The sequence below is a fragment of the Colossoma macropomum genome, unplaced genomic scaffold, assembly GCF_904425465.1.
Source record: "Colossoma macropomum unplaced genomic scaffold, Colossoma_macropomum, whole genome shotgun sequence".
In the NCBI taxonomy this organism is placed as follows: Eukaryota; Metazoa; Chordata; class Actinopteri; order Characiformes; family Serrasalmidae; genus Colossoma; species Colossoma macropomum.
The window spans coordinates 37,742,683-37,758,220 of record NW_023494805.1 but is presented as its reverse complement, the minus strand read 5'-3'; the positions used below and the strand labels follow the sequence as shown (position 1 = coordinate 37,758,220).

At 38.7% G+C, this 15,538-nt stretch overlaps 1 protein-coding gene across 1 annotated transcript; it reads left to right on the top strand.

Moving 5' to 3' along the window:
- The first annotated feature begins 1,200 nt into the window (after positions 1-1,200).
- Positions 1,201-11,548, top strand: asip2b (agouti signaling protein, nonagouti homolog (mouse) 2b). The gene is made up of 3 exons (XM_036596646.1): positions 1,201-1,452; positions 7,883-7,965; positions 9,691-11,548. The coding sequence occupies exons 1-3, from the start codon at positions 1,311-1,313 to the stop codon at positions 9,865-9,867; spliced, it is 402 nt and encodes a 133-aa protein (XP_036452539.1). The 5' UTR covers positions 1,201-1,310; the 3' UTR covers positions 9,868-11,548.
- Positions 11,549-15,538: the final 3,990 nt, after the last annotated feature.

Below are 15,538 nucleotides of genomic sequence, written 5' to 3'. Positions count from 1 at the left end.
AAGCTACAGAGAAAATGAGCCTCCTAGTAACCACCTGGAAGACCTGGTAGACACCAAAACTGTCCCCATCAGATAAGCAGCACTTAAAGCTTTCATCTTTGAGAGAGAGGAGAAAATCAAGCTGCTTCAGATCTGAAAACATCCACAGGTGTTACTGTCCATCCTTCCACTGTGAGAAGATGACTCAGCGCTGTGGGTCTGAAAGGATGTGTAGCTGTCAAGAAGAACCTCACTGAGAAAAGGAGACGGACACATCAAACAAAGAAGCTGAACAATGGACTGACCACCCCAGAGTCCAGACCTCAACACCACTGAACGTGCGATTACTTGGATCTTGAGAAGCAAAAAATGCAACCAACTTCTAAGACTGAACTTTGGCTGTGTGTAAAAATGTCCTATAAAATGAGTGGAAGCTGTAATAAAGCATGTAGTGGGAAAATGTTAGTGAGGGAACGTAAAGTTCTTATGATGGACCGCAAAACATTTGCAAGGAATGCAAAATTATTGCAAGGGAACACAAAATTATTGCAATGGAATGTAAAATTATTGTGAGAGAACAGAATTAGCGCAAGGGAACACTGAATTATTGTGAGGAAATGTAAAACATTTATAAGGGAATGTAAAATTTTTGTGAGAGAACAGAATTATCGCCATGGAACACAGAATTATTGTGAGGAAAAACATTTGCAAGAGAATGCAAAATTATTGTAAGGGAAGAATTACTGTGAGGGAATGCAAAGTTATTGCGAAGGAACAGAATTATTGTGAGAGTAAACAGAATTATTGTGAGGGAACGCAAAACATTTGCAAGGGAATGCAAAATTATTGCAAAGTAGCAAAATTATTTTGAGGGAACAAAGAATTATTGCGAGGGAACGCAAAACATTTGCACAGGAATGCCACATTATTGCACGGGACCAGAATAATTGCGAGGGAACACAGAATCATTGTGTGAGAACGCAAAGCATTTGCAAGAGAATGCAAAATTTTTGCGAGGGTACAGAATTATTGTGAGAGAATGCAAAACATTTGCAAGGGAATGCAAAATTATTGCGAGGGAACGCAAAACATTGGCAAGGGAAGGCAATTCCATTATTTTTTTTAAACCACGCCACCTTACAAATCTGCTGCAGCCGAATGAAAATGAAGCAGAGGTAAAGGGGGCGTGGCTTGTTGTTCAGTCCAGCTATAAGGCTGGGCGAGACGGAGCTGAGTTTATATGCTCTGCTCTCATCACTCCGTTAAGCTCAGACTCTACCTGAACCATCACACCGTTTCACGGCTGTCTGGTCGAGCTCCTCCCGGACAGCATGGCTGGGGGTCTGAGGCTCTGCTTCTGCGTCTGCTTCGTCTTCTCGCTCGTCCAGCGGACACTGGGCGCCACAGACTCGCATAAAAAGCACGAAAACGACGCGGCTCACCATCACATCACCTCCTCCTCCGCTAGACCAGGTAGGACTGAGGAGTTCTCCCTTCTCGCTCCTAACCTCCGCATTTCTCTGTGCTTTGCTCTGTTTCTGTTGTTCGTTTCGGGAGTTTGATTTATTTTGATTTTGGCGCGTGAAGGCTGTTATTTTGTGACTTGAATTAGACTTAAATCGATTTACCTCAGCAGATTTCACCTCAGCTTACGGTTTCTCTGTAGTTTCCAGCTCTAATCTGGGGAAAACACCTGTTTATCTCCGTCTTTTCTCTTCTCTCTCCTCATATCTCTCTCTTCTGGGTGAAATTGAATTACCTGTTGTCTTATTTTCAGTATGACTTGCTGCTGGATGCTAACCAGCTAACCGTGATTTTCTCATTAAACACACCTAGAGGCTGGCGATATGGCGAAACATCGCGATAATTATATCATGATACTTCAAGACCTTTTCATGATGCACGATATGCATCACAATATTTCGTTTTTCTGAGATTTAATAAGTTGGAACAGACAAAATAGCAGCTGTGATGACACATATTAAAATACTATAATAATAATAATAGTAATAATAAACCAGCGGTGGGCAATATGACGGTATTTATCATTATCATGATACATAACGTCACAAAGTGCTTCTCTGAGTGTATTGTGGATATCGTCAGTACTAAAAAACCCACCAGCTGCATATTCCATTACAAAGAGGGCGAAATTAGAGCTGTTTAATTGGAAATATTGCAGTTTAAGATGTGAAATGTTTAGTAGAAATTATTGTATTTATTACTTTTGATAATATATATTTTTTTAAATGTGGCATTACTGTTTTTTTTTGTCTGTTCCAGCTGATCAGATGTCAGAATAAAATATTGCGGCTTATCGTCCATCATGAAAAGTTCTTAAAGTATCGTGATATTATATTTTTGCCTTATTGCCCAGCTCTGCTTACAAGTACAGTGGTTTTTATTCAATTATGCTCACTTTGCAATGAAACATGCAGTTAGTCAGAGTTCTTTAAGTACTGACATCCACGATATGCTCAGAAAAAGTGTATTGTGACAGTTTATCTCGATAACGATAACATATCGCTTTATTGCCCCCCACTAAATCCATATGTTAATGCCATAGTTATTGCACCAGATGGCACTCTGTTTTATCTGTTGAACAGAGGGCAGTTGCTTTAAAAAACTGACCACACCCCTTAGCAAAAAACAACAAAAACAACAACTTGGCCACACTAATCAAATTAAGTTATGTAGCTTACTTTTAATTTAGTAATAAAAAGATTTTTCAAAATTTCTGTGTAATTCAGGGGTTGAGATGTCATTCTGAGTGGTTTGGTGTGAAATGGTTCATTGGAGAGACTCAGTGGTGGTGATAGGAACCAGGGGTCGCCATGACTACAACACAAATATAGCCATTTTATTTACTATCCAAAACCACCAGTGAACCTACAGGAGTCTTCTGAGCTTTTATATGGAATGTTGATGATGGTAAAATCTACAGGCTTATTACAGCTCATTCCAGGCTTATTACATACTAAGGCTTATTATTCAGTAACTACAGGGACTTCAGTGCAAACTAATGGAGCATTTCTTAGGTTATCGAAGTGTGTAATAAAACTTTGGTTTGGTAAGAGGTTAATTATGCTGGCATTTTGGAAAATCAGTGATATTCCCATTTAATTCTTTTTTTTCCTTTCGTATATATATAAATTCTCTGAAACTCTTGGGAGCCTCCTTCAGAAACCCACTCGTTAGAGCCTTCAGAATCCCACTCAGGGTAGCCCTCAGAATCCCACTTGGGTTTGGGAAAGTGTCATTCTGAAAGCTCTAGGTTGGCCTGTATGGACCTCTCATTACTTTCCTCTAATTACTTTCGTCTCCACAAAGGGCCCTACAGATTTGAGGTACTGTCAGCCTGCCAGGTGAGCCTTTGTGCTTAAGTCTTGTCATCTTCCCAAAAAAAAAGAGTAAACCACAAGTGAACCTTTCTTCCAGTCCCACTTGAGGCTGGACTAAAGCAGCGGTGGGAGGAAACCAGTTGTTATTTTCGTTTTGGTGAGGCTTTTTCGAGAAAATCAAAGGGAGCGAATATCCTATTAGAAACCCTTTCCAAAGGCCTTAGGCGTCTGGGCCCTCATCAAAAGAGGATTAGAGCCAGAGTACTTGGACCGTGTGTTCGGTGGATTAGGTAGGACAAATGGTCAAACTTTGATTCATCTCATCTCTGATTTATCTTGTAAACATCAGCAAGTAATGGGATTTGTGTTTGTTTCCATTCAGAGATGATAAACTCCAGAGCCACTCTGTTCGGCTGGGACAGGGCCGGACCGTTACAGGTCCGGAGAGGCTCTGTACTGCAGTTTTGGGTTTTTTCTGCTCTCTCACATGTGATTAGCTTTTCTGGAAGGGCTGATAAGTAGCTGAGGTGTGTTGGAGCAGACAAAACACAGAACTGGATGTTACTTGTGGTCTGCAGGAGGTTTTCATAAAGCAATAAAAGCTAAAAGTGAAGCACTGACGTTCCTGTTGGATGTTCTTCACTTGCTATGTTTCCAAATTGCATTAAATGAAAATGCTTTAAGAAAATGCTTGAGATTTCTATCAGGCTGACTTTTAGTGATAGAAATACTTTGCGTAATTGCTCCGTATCCATCTCTGATTTTATATTTGTTGCAAAGTTTGGCTCCCCTGACTTTCCCATAACCTACTGCTAAAATTTTTATTTAATTTTTAAAAATTAGGCTCAATCCCATTTCTTATTTTTACTCCTATTCCTTGTTTTCGAGTGTCACATTGCCTCTTGGAACTGAGTTACAAGGAGTAGTGGTTGAAATCTTCCCTATGAGGTGAGACTCTCAAATAAAAAGAGCATTACTTCATTAACAGCTACTAGCGCTGCTCTGTAGGCGACCCTGCCAGCCTGCAGTGATAGCAGAGGAGGGTAAAGCTCAGCAACCTCACTGCTGGGCTTTAGTTACATTTAGGGAATTATATGCCTTCAAAATATTCTTGAATATTCTTATTATGTTCATATTTTCAGATAAAAAAAGTGCCATGAAGTTTGAATTTTGCATTACGTTTACGTCGCGTCTTCTTCTGCGAGTTTATTGGCTGGTTGCAAAGCAGAAATCTGATTACTGTCTGACTCGTAGACCCAGAGTTTCCCCATTATCTGATTACTCAAACGTATGTAAACGCGTTGATCAGATTATGACAAAATCTGACTTTCTGCAGTTATCAGATTATTGAGTGCACGTAAACACACTCAGTGTCTCAGACATCAGCAGTGTATTGATAACCATATCCTGTAATAAGTGCCAGTGAGGGAGCTTTTGCAGGCGATAAACTCTCCAGATGTCTGGTTCCTATCGGAATTACTGTGAACATTTCTGTCTCGTCAAGTTTCCCTACAACAGAGCATTTCACAGCAAACCGCTCTGGATGACTTTGCTTACATCTTAATGATTGACCTGTGCAGAAGATTTGAAAAATCAGTTCCCCTTTAAGGCCTTTGTACAGAAAGTGCTCAGAGACTAATCCCTTCCATTAAAACACGTTTGGACCACTCTCATGTGGATTTAATCTACTTATTAGAGGCTTTTGCCCAAACTTGTGGAGTTCGTTGCCAGCTCGAGAGCTCACTGTCATTAAAGCAAAAAGGGACAGACTGAAATTCATGATGGAATTTCAAAGATTTCACTTTTTACTTGATTTGGTATGCAGATAATACCATTTGTTATTAAAAAAAACTTCATATGGGATTAAAAAAGGAATGCAAAATTTCACTAGCGGTCTCAGACTTTCAGACTCCACTGTAGGCTTTCGCAGCATTTCAGGTATTGACGAAGTTTATTCACTAAAGGAGAACGGCAAAGAGGTCGTAAAACATTACTGACAATGTACATTTCCCTTGTTTACACTGATACTTATTTTTTTCCCCTTGGATAAAAATGTGGCAGCTTCAGGCTTAAGTTATTCAGCTTTACTGAAGATTCATGCTTCGTGAGGTATTCGGAAGTGCCAGCTGTTATTTGCCAAACAGTTCAGCTGCTGTGCCTGTCATTTTGACAAGCCATTTTAATATGAACCTGATGAGAAAAACAGCCACTGATGCTAACTGTTTTCACACAAAATTTCAGCCTTTCAGCTCCTTGAACGCCTGAGGGTGTAGAGGTGGGCGATATGGCGAAAAATATTATATCACGATACTTCAGGACATTTTCATGATACAGAAGATGCATCTTGATATTTTGTTTTTATGAGATTTAATCAGTGGGAACAGATGAAATTGAACCAGTAGTGTTGCATTTTCAAAAAACTATAATAATAATAATAATGATAATAATAAATCTACAACTACAATGATTTTTGTTCAGGGTTTTACAAACTGCACTGCACTAAATCCAATTAACCAATGAACCACGCCCACTTTGTAATAAAACATGCAGTTAGTAAGTAAGTAAGTAAGTCAGTACTGACGATATGATCAGACGAGTGTATTGTGACACAATTTATCACAATAAAATACAGTAAAATACCATCCTATTGCCCACCCCTGTGAGAGTGTTTTACGAAGATTATTTTAGATGGTTCAATCTGTAGCTTTAAGCCTTAAAACCTGGGGAGTGTTTCACAAAATAAAATAATAATAATAATAATAGTATAATAATAGTATAATAAATAATAGTATAGTATAATATAATAATTATAATAATAATAATAATTATAAGTACCTTACAGACAGGTTATAAAGATAATAATTACCTTATTATCAGTATGACAACATTAATATACATTCAGTGTGACTCTTGTTGCCCAGCAGTTCGTGATTCGCTGTTTTTCCTCGTAAAACCAATAAAAACACTGTCGTAGCAGAGCGGCACTGACGTCATCAATAGGCTGGCGGTGCATGACAGGCTGAGAGTGCATGTCTGCAGCCAGCCCCTTCTCGACAATTCAGCTTTGTAGCGTGCAGCTCAAGTGTCAGTAAACAGTGATTTTAGACATAACCAATAATGGTTGAATATAGCAGTACCTTTGCTGTCACTGGGGCTGACATGATCATGAAATATATATATGTGTGTGTGTGTGTGTGTGTGTACATAGAGTTTTTTATTATACATTATTATATATATGTACACACATATTTCGTGATCTATTAATTATAATTTATTATAAATAATAATAATATATAATAGTTAATGACTCTTCTTTTTTGAGTCTTTTCTTGTTTTATTGTTTGCAACTGTTAACATACAAACCTGAAGTGGTCACATTGGATAATTACTCATCTTACTCACTGGCTATCGCTGCCAACAGAACAAAACCTTGTATCACCATTTTTCTTGTTTTTCAGTTTTTGACATTATCTGAAAACGCTTGTTGTCCTTTACATTGTGTGTAAATTTCATGATAAATAGGCCAAAATAAACAGCCCAAAATGACTTGGAAAAAAGTCATTGACTTACATTAAAAGTACCTTTTAATCTTTAATATTTTAATACCTTAAATCTAGCCAATCTATACTTACACATATAGATTGACATGTTGTACATATTCTATCCATATCTTGTGTAATCTGGAAGATTTCTATATCAATATTCTATCCCCTGTGTACCTGCATCTCATTTATTGTCTACCTCAGACTCACTAACTGCACATACAGAAATGTGTACAACAGTACATATCATAGTTTTTATTTCATAACTTATTACTGTACAACTGTACATTGGAAATAGTGTAATACTAGTGTATATTGTGAGTGCGTATTTTGTGGTTTCCATCCATGTTAAGTCCCCAAAATACTGGAAACAAAGTCTCTGAAACTCAAATAAGCCTCACTGGGGGTTCAGAAGTCTCCATTTGTTTATGAGCTTTAGGTTGGCTTTCATTGCTTTCTTAAAATTGCTTTGGTCTCTCTGTAAAGTGCAGTGAGAATAGGTTAACACATCCTTTTAAGGGAACAAACCTAATGGGCAATTCCACCAATTGTTTGGAATTCTGCATCATTAAATGGTCAAGATGTAAACAGAGTCATTCAGAGTGGTTTGGTGTGAAATATTCTGGTCTAGTGAAACTGACTGAGTCATTATTGTTCACAGTGGTGGTGAAATAAACCAGAGGTCTGAAGAGTTTAATACCTCTAAAAGCTCCCTCAGAGGAAATTATTACATGAAATGGCTGCCTGGTGCCTGAGACTTTGCTTTAAAATAGTTTGGGAATAAATTATTCCAAATAAATTTTTATATTCTATATAAATTACTGTTGTTTTCCCAATATGTTAAATTCAGCAAATAAAGAGTAATTGTGCATTAAACTGTGCAGAGCTCTCTGTAAAAGATGGTAACATATTTTCACTTAGAAAATCAACAACACATGTCATTTGACCAGGGGTGCCCAAACGTTTGTAGAGATATTTAAAAAAGTCCTTATTCCAAAGAACTTGCTCTTTCTCTTCCAGGGGCCTGGAATCCAGGGGAGGAGAAACCGAAGCGACTCTTCGCCAGGACACGTTACATATCCACGCAGAGAGTCCACGTTCCGGTATGTTATTTCACACTGTAGCACCTATGAAGGACACCCAGTATCTCAGTGTTTCTCAGTCCCGGAGTTCCCTACCCTGCAGAATCTGTATTCTCCCTGCCTCATCCAGCATATCAGCTCATTAACAATCCCTGTGGGTGTGTTAGAGCAGGAAAAGCACTGTTGAATTCTAGCTTGTAATAGGCGTGTACAGTTTACTGACGGCCAGTATGTTATAGCTGATGGACGTTATAATTGAATTCTTATTATTAGTCCAATGTTGTAATTACAACCAATACATCGGCACCCTGTGTCTGCACATATACTCGCTCTCTAATGTTGCAGAGTGACAGTGTCAACAATGAGTGCGTTTACATGTACTCAATAATCCGATCATAATCAGATTTCTGCAGTTATCTGATTATTCAATTGGTCTTGTAAACAACACACTCTGATTTCTTAGATAGGAGTAAGGTTGAGAAATTCGATTTAGAAATCAGTGCATGTAAACTCTTACTCTGATTTCTTTCGGATTTCTCAGTCTGCGCATTGTCAAAAACAGATGGAGCAAAACACTTTCGGAGCGATGCTGAAACTACATGCTCGATGAAATGAAGGATTTAAATATTCTTCATCTTCTAGATGATGTTTGTTCATATTTTCAAGTAAAATGGCGAGATGTTTTTTAAAAAGCTGCGTCATGAAGTTTGAGTTTTACATTACGTTTATGTCGCGTCTTCTTTGAGTTTATTGGCTGGTTGCAAAGCAGAACTCTGGTTATTGTCTGACTCATGTAGACCTTTAGTTTTCTCATTATTTATTATTATTATATTATAAAATTTTTTTTTCTGCTTAATTAAATCTTTAAGCTGCCATCAAAGCCAATCAGAATGGTTTGGTGTGAAATGCTCTGTTTTAGAGAAACTTACAGAGTCAGAATTGTTCACAGTGGAGACGTTTGAAGAGTTTAATGCCTCTAAAACCTGCCTCAAAAAAGTTATTAACTTAAATAGTAACAAACACATTGTCTGATGCCTGAGGCGTTGTTTTACGATAGTTTTTAGATGAAATTTTGCTCTAAAGCGTATTTATTAAATATATTCATGGCGGAGGGGTACATGAAGAGTGTTGCAAGGCAAAACCCCTGGTTCCTATCACCACCACTGTAAAGAACTTTGAGTTGGTAAGTTTCTCTACAATGAACCATTTCACAATTGGTGGAATTTCTCTTTTAATGCTACTTACCAAATCACTCATTAAAACCAGCAATCTGTATATGAGACAGCTGGCATTAGCAACTAGGATCTTCAGAGTTTAAAAGGGGAATTACATCAATTTTTCAAAATTTCTGCATAATTGATAACAATTCATAATTGCATGATTTTGTAGCAATTGGTGCAGTGTAGTTGGTAATACCATTACCCTCCACCAACAGACCTGGGCAAGTTCACCACGCTATGCCATTAAGAGTCCTTGGGCAAGACTCCTAATGCTACCGTTTGCCTTCAGTTGATTATAGTGCAATGCTGTATTTACATGTTGTGCTGAATTTTGAAAAATGTATGTAATTCTCCTTTGAGTTGCATAAGCTTACTGTGCTTTTCTTGTGGAATATAGGTGAAACTTAAAAAATGCTAAATCTTTGGTATCAGCATTCCACAGAAAGGCGACTGTTGAGCTTGATGAGAAATTTCATATATCTGGTATATAGTTTCCTGTCTAATCTGTATCCCATGTGCGTTGCAGAGACCCAAGCCGGAGCCGGTGGGTGCGGCCCCTGTCCCTGTTCGACGCTGTGCTGGCCTCATGGAAAGCTGCTCTGGACGAACCCCCTGCTGCGAGCCCTGCGCCTCCTGCCACTGTCGACTGTTCAACACTATCTGCCACTGCTGGAGGCTGGGAGGCTGCCCCAAAAAGACCTAACATACAGAAGGGTGTGATCTCTGACCTCACAGTTACGATTCTTTTCAGTTATTTTGATACGACTCTGAATCATTTAAAAACTATTTACACAGTAGTAGAATTAGGCCTATGCCAGTGACAGAATCCTCTGAGGAAAATATCAGAGCAAAGGGGTAAACCAGAACTTTAGGGGCAGGGGGTATTAAAACACTATGTCTAAAGGTAATTTTGAGACGGTTCCTAACAATGAGTGTGTTTACATGCGCTCAATATTCCGATCATAATCGGATTTCTGCAGTTTTCAAATTATTCAAATGGTTGTGTAAACAGCATAATCTTATTTCTTAGATCAGAGTAAGGTCTAGGAATCTGATTAGGAAATCTGATAGAGAGCTGGATTTTAGCTCAGTAATCGGATTTCTCAGTGCTCTTACTCTGATTTCTTTCGGATTTTCTTAGTCTGTGTATATGCGTAAACAGACGGCGGTACTGGAAGTAAGCGAGCAGCGCCGCCGCGAAATGGCAGCAAAACACTTTTGGATTAAATTTTCTTCATCTTCTAGATGATGTTTGTTCATATTTTCAGGCAAAGTGATGCAATGTTTTTTTAAAAAAGCCGCGGCATGAAGTTTGAGTTTTACATTACGCTTACGTCACGTCTTCTGTGAGTTTATTGGCTGGTTGCAGATCAGTAAATCCGATTACCATCTGAATCATGTAGACCTGGAGTTTCCCTTTATCTGATTACTCAAGTGCATATAAACACGTTGATCGGATTACTGAAAAAATCAGATTTTCTTCAGTTATCGGATTATTAAATACATGTAAGCGCACTCATTGTTTAAAAGTTGTTTTTTAACTAGCATTAAATTGTTTTTTACTGTCAAAGGGGGCTGTTACTGTGGTAACCATCACCAGGCACAGGCCTAAGCGGAAGACAGACAATAACAACCCCAAGCGTTTTTTATTTTTGGGTATTAAAATAGCCTAAGAATGTGATTTTGATTAAAAATACTTTTTTGTGTGTTATTCATTAGACTATAAATGATTTTGACGTTCCAAAATCAGCTTTAGTGATGCACTGGTGCATTTTTACACGCCTTTCAACACCTCACAAACTCACACATGGTTCCTGCACAGATTGCTAACACATGAGAGCAGACCTGCACCTCCACATGCATTGAAATTCCTGCACAAGCTGTATGGCACAGATGGAATACATTTGAGGTAACGTGTAAATAGTGTTTATAGTAGTTTTTTTGTATCGTGCATGTATAGCATATATGAACTTCACCACACAGCTCTATGCCAAGTGGATTAGTATTCCTGCTGTGACGGACATTCCAGTAGGAATCCTTTGAAACGGTCCTGATGTTTCTCTTTAGACAGTACCACTGAATCAATTGAGCCAATTCTCTGTTTAATCGTGCAGCGTTCAATGGTACCGTCACAACTAGCCTTACCGGTATTTGTTTGGTTCACTCAAACAGAGAGAATGCAGGACGGCTCAATCCGACCACCGACTTAAAGTAATTAGGTTCATAGTGCTTCTACTGACTCGAGGCTTTTCATTCCTTTAGAAATATTAAAATTGCGAAAGACAGGAGGCTGAGAAACGCCTTACAGCCATTGAGTGCCAGCCATTGTTCTGATCGTACCCACTGTCAGGTCATATTGACTGAAGCAGAATGATTACTGTCTAATTCTCTTGTAATTTCTTTTTTAATAAATACTTTAAAAAAAAGTTGTTTTTTGGGTTGTTTTTCAGGTCGATCCCCCTCCCAGCTATTATAGACATTCCTCTGCTGGCTTAGGTTGGTGCTGATGTGGAAAAAGACACGCACTTCTAACTTGGACTAAGATCAGGTTTTGATCACTAGTAAGAGGGCGGTGTGTGTTTGAGGACATGGGCTTCTTTGTGTTAATATGAAAGTATAATGCAGACACCTTCGCTGAAGCAACTCAGTCTGCAAATGCTTCTCATCTGAAGAGAACCAGCAGCTGCCTTAAGGCATCAAATGTAGCTGGTGCACTTGGAGGAAAAACCTTGCTTATGGTAGAATTATGTAAGCCAGCAGTGATGTATACGGTGCTTTAAAGAAACAGTTTAGTAAAAATTTACATAGTAAAAATTTACATTTACATAGTTTTTTCCCCCTTATTGCAAATGTAGTGAGTAGGCCAAGACGTGTGTGGCTACTGAAGCTACAAGGCTAATGTAGTTGATAACTAATGGGAACTACTGGTTATCATTGTGCAAACTGCATGCATACATTTCCATGTGATTTCTGACACTGAATGACCTGCTGTTATGTATAAAATTGGACAAAAGTACAGTGTAGTTAAAAAATAGTTGCATCCATATTGAAGCCTGATTTTGTTCATACTTCAGTTAATTTTGTAGACAACAGTGTCATATAATGTCTGAAACCACAAAGACAAGTCCATCTGATATCACCTAATAACTGTGATTTGAGACAAGTGTGATAATTTATGTTTTATGTAGTTTGCATGATGCCAGTTGGTGAGGTGTAAATTTCCATTACTTGTTAGCTTCACTACCATTGAAAAGTTTGGAATCATTTGTTAATTTTTAATAATTGTTATTGAATAATAACATGCAGTATATATTGACATGGTATAGACAGCAAAATGTAAACTGATGGTTGGTTCACAGTTTAAGGTACTTAAATAAGAATACAGCATGATACACAAAATTAGTAAATACTATTAAATAATAAACTGTAATAATATATTTATTATCATTTATTAATGAAAAGCTATTTTTGGGCAGTGAGATTTGCTCACCGCTTTTCGAATATGAGACCTTCTACAGCTCTTAACTTTTAACATCTCTTAAGTTTTACAGCTTCCTACAAATTGTTTGAAACAATTGTTTCAAAATATTAGCATCACGTGAGAATTGCTTTGTTCACATATTTGCACCAAAATTGTTTATGTATTTTTAAAAACAGTGATTCACAAGCTTGTGAACCATAGTGTACATTAGCCTCGGAGTGTCAGTGCAAAACTAAAGGAGCAAACACTGGACACTAAACATGCGAAAACGAGTAAAAATGAATGATGGTTTGACAGCATGACTGAACTATGCTAATTACTTCAGAATGTTTTGTTAGTCATATCCAAAAGCTGTGATGACTTGGATTCAAATCTGTCATTTATGTGACAAACCGGCGTCCTGAAATGACCCTCATGCGCAGATCCTACTCAGTAACGTCACGTGAATGAATCACTGCATCATCAGCACAAACTAACGAGCAGAAAGAGCTTCACTGAGAAGATAATTAACTCTGATCGGCTCTCAGCTTCATTATTAGAGCGAGACGAAGGAGAAAAAGGTGAGATGAGCTGCTTTAACTTCTGTTCGGCGCTGCTGCCATGGGAACGCTGAATGAGTGGGAGAAAAAGCACATTCTGATCTGAACGTTCACATTAAGGTCGGATGGCCACGAATCAGATATAAATCTGATCTAGGACCACATATGCAAGTGGCTCAGGTCAGATTTGAAAAGATCAGATTTGTGTCCACACAGCCCTGAAAACATCAGATCTGAGTCACATTAGGGCAAAAAATCAGATGTGTGCCACTTCAGCCTGGTAATGTGAACATAGCCGTAATGGCCTTGTATATCCCAAAGGAGGGTATAGGTATGGTCAGTTTACTTCGTAGATCAGTGGTGACCAGTCCTGGAGATCTACCACACATAGAGAATACTGCCTCAACCCTAATCTATCACACCTGAAGGCCTCCAGGGTGATGGGTCTGAACTCTCCAGGGTGGTAGATCTCCAGGACCAGGATCAGGCACCCCATTCTATAGGTTCACCTCAGGAAGAGTTCATCCCTGTGCCTTGAGGATTCCTAAACAGCAACTGTCTCTGACCATCTTTCACGCTGCATCTTATGTGAGACGTCTGCATAACTTCAGGAAACAGTGGAAGTCTGGCACTGACATGCAAAAAAGCAGAAAATCAATCTTTAATGGTGATTCAGTAATTCTCAGTGAAACGTTGCTCACCGAGAACAACAGGAAAACGCCCAGCGGCCTTCCCAGGTTCGCAATGGACGACATGTTTAAACATCAGTCGGAGGCCCTTTTACATAAGAGTTTATGGTGTAATCAGGGCTTAACTGTGCTAATTATTTTGCTCAGGTTTTGCTGTCCGCAGAGCAAGAGGTCTGGCTTCCAGCAGGCCGTACGCGCTCCAGTAGAGCACAGATGTCTTTGACATCCTGGAAACAACATACAGTCGGTTCTGTAAGTATTTGGACAGTGATTTTGCCTCTGCACCACCACAGTGGATTTGAAACGAAGCAGTCGAGATTTAATTTTTAATTTAAATTTATTTTAATTCAGGGGGTTTATCAAACATTTTCATTAACCACCAGTTTTTACATAGTCTCTCCATTTTCCATTTTTAAAAGTAATTAGAGAAACCAACATAATTAGAAATACAAGGATTATTTTTAACACTTGGATGCAAATTCAAGTCTGGAACCCATGGACATCACCAAATGCTGAGTTTCCTCCCTTTGAGATGTTTGGCCATTAAAAAACATTCCGTTTCTTTGCCTGAAGAGGGTCATAGGTTGCTTTCGTGGAGTGTTTTGGGTCATTATCCATCTGTACAGTGCAGCGCTGTCCTAGCAGCATCTGAGCAGAACGTATAGCTGTGAGCACTTCAGAATTCATCCTGCTACTTCTATCAACAGTCACATCAATAAACACCAGTGACACAGTTCCACTGGCAGCCATAGCTGCCCATGCCACGACACTACCTCCACCATGTTTCACAGATGATGTGGTATGCTTCGGCTCCTTCTCCATTCCTCTCTCTTCCCATCATTCTGGTACAAGTTAACCCCTTAAATAAAACCTTAAAGAGGTTTGCATCTTGAAGTAAATCCTCTGTATTTACATTCATGAAGGCGTCTCCTGATTGTAGACCCTCCTCTAGAAAGTCCTTGATTGACTAGATGTTGTGAAGGGGCGTTTTCTTTCATGGAAAGAATTCTGCCAACATCCACTTTAGTTGTCTTCTGTGGTCTTCCAGGCCTTTTGGTGTAGCTGAGCTTGCCAGTGCATTCCTTCTAAAGTTTCTGCTATCTCTCTGATAGGTTTGATGCCCCCCTTCACTTGCATCAACTCCGCATATTGAGAGTTCCCATGAAGAGCTCCCACATTCAAAATCTTCAACACTTGAAATCAACTACAGATATTTTATCTGCTTAATTTGTCATGAAATAACGAGGTAACCAGCCACACTTGGCCATGAAACTGCCAACTGTCCAATTACATTTGGACAAATGGCTGTTAATGCAATATGTTTGTTAAACCCCTTGAATTAAAGCTGAAAGTCTACACTTCAGTTACATCTTGACGGTTTCATATCAAATCCATTATGGTGGTGCAAAAAGGCAAAATTACCAAAATTACACCACTGTCCAAATACTTATGGACCTGACTGTACGTCACACAGTGGTGGAAAAGGGGGAAAGTGCAGGCTACAGGATGCACCTGTGTATGAATGGCGTAGTCTGAAATCAGTACCATTGCACTGCCATTGATGGCCTTTCTCAAAGATTTGCAACAAAAAGTCTGTCAGTGTACAAATCATTTTATTGCACTTTACAACACAAAAGCCACCATAAAATAAGAAAAAAAAAAGAA

What these genes read in the sequence shown, in the direction of transcription:
- asip2b (XM_036596646.1), top strand. Translation starts at nt 1,311, where the DNA reads ATGGCTGGGGGTCTGAGGCTCTGCTTCTGCGTCTGCTTCGTCTTCTCG. An exon ending in CTCCTCCTCCGCTAGACCAG is followed by an intron (nt 1,453 to 7,882) that starts GTAGGACTGAGG and finishes TTTCTCTTCCAG; the next exon opens with GGGCCTGGAATCCAGGGGAG. An exon ending in CGCAGAGAGTCCACGTTCCG is followed by an intron (nt 7,966 to 9,690) that starts GTATGTTATTTC and finishes TGTGCGTTGCAG; the next exon opens with AGACCCAAGCCGGAGCCGGT.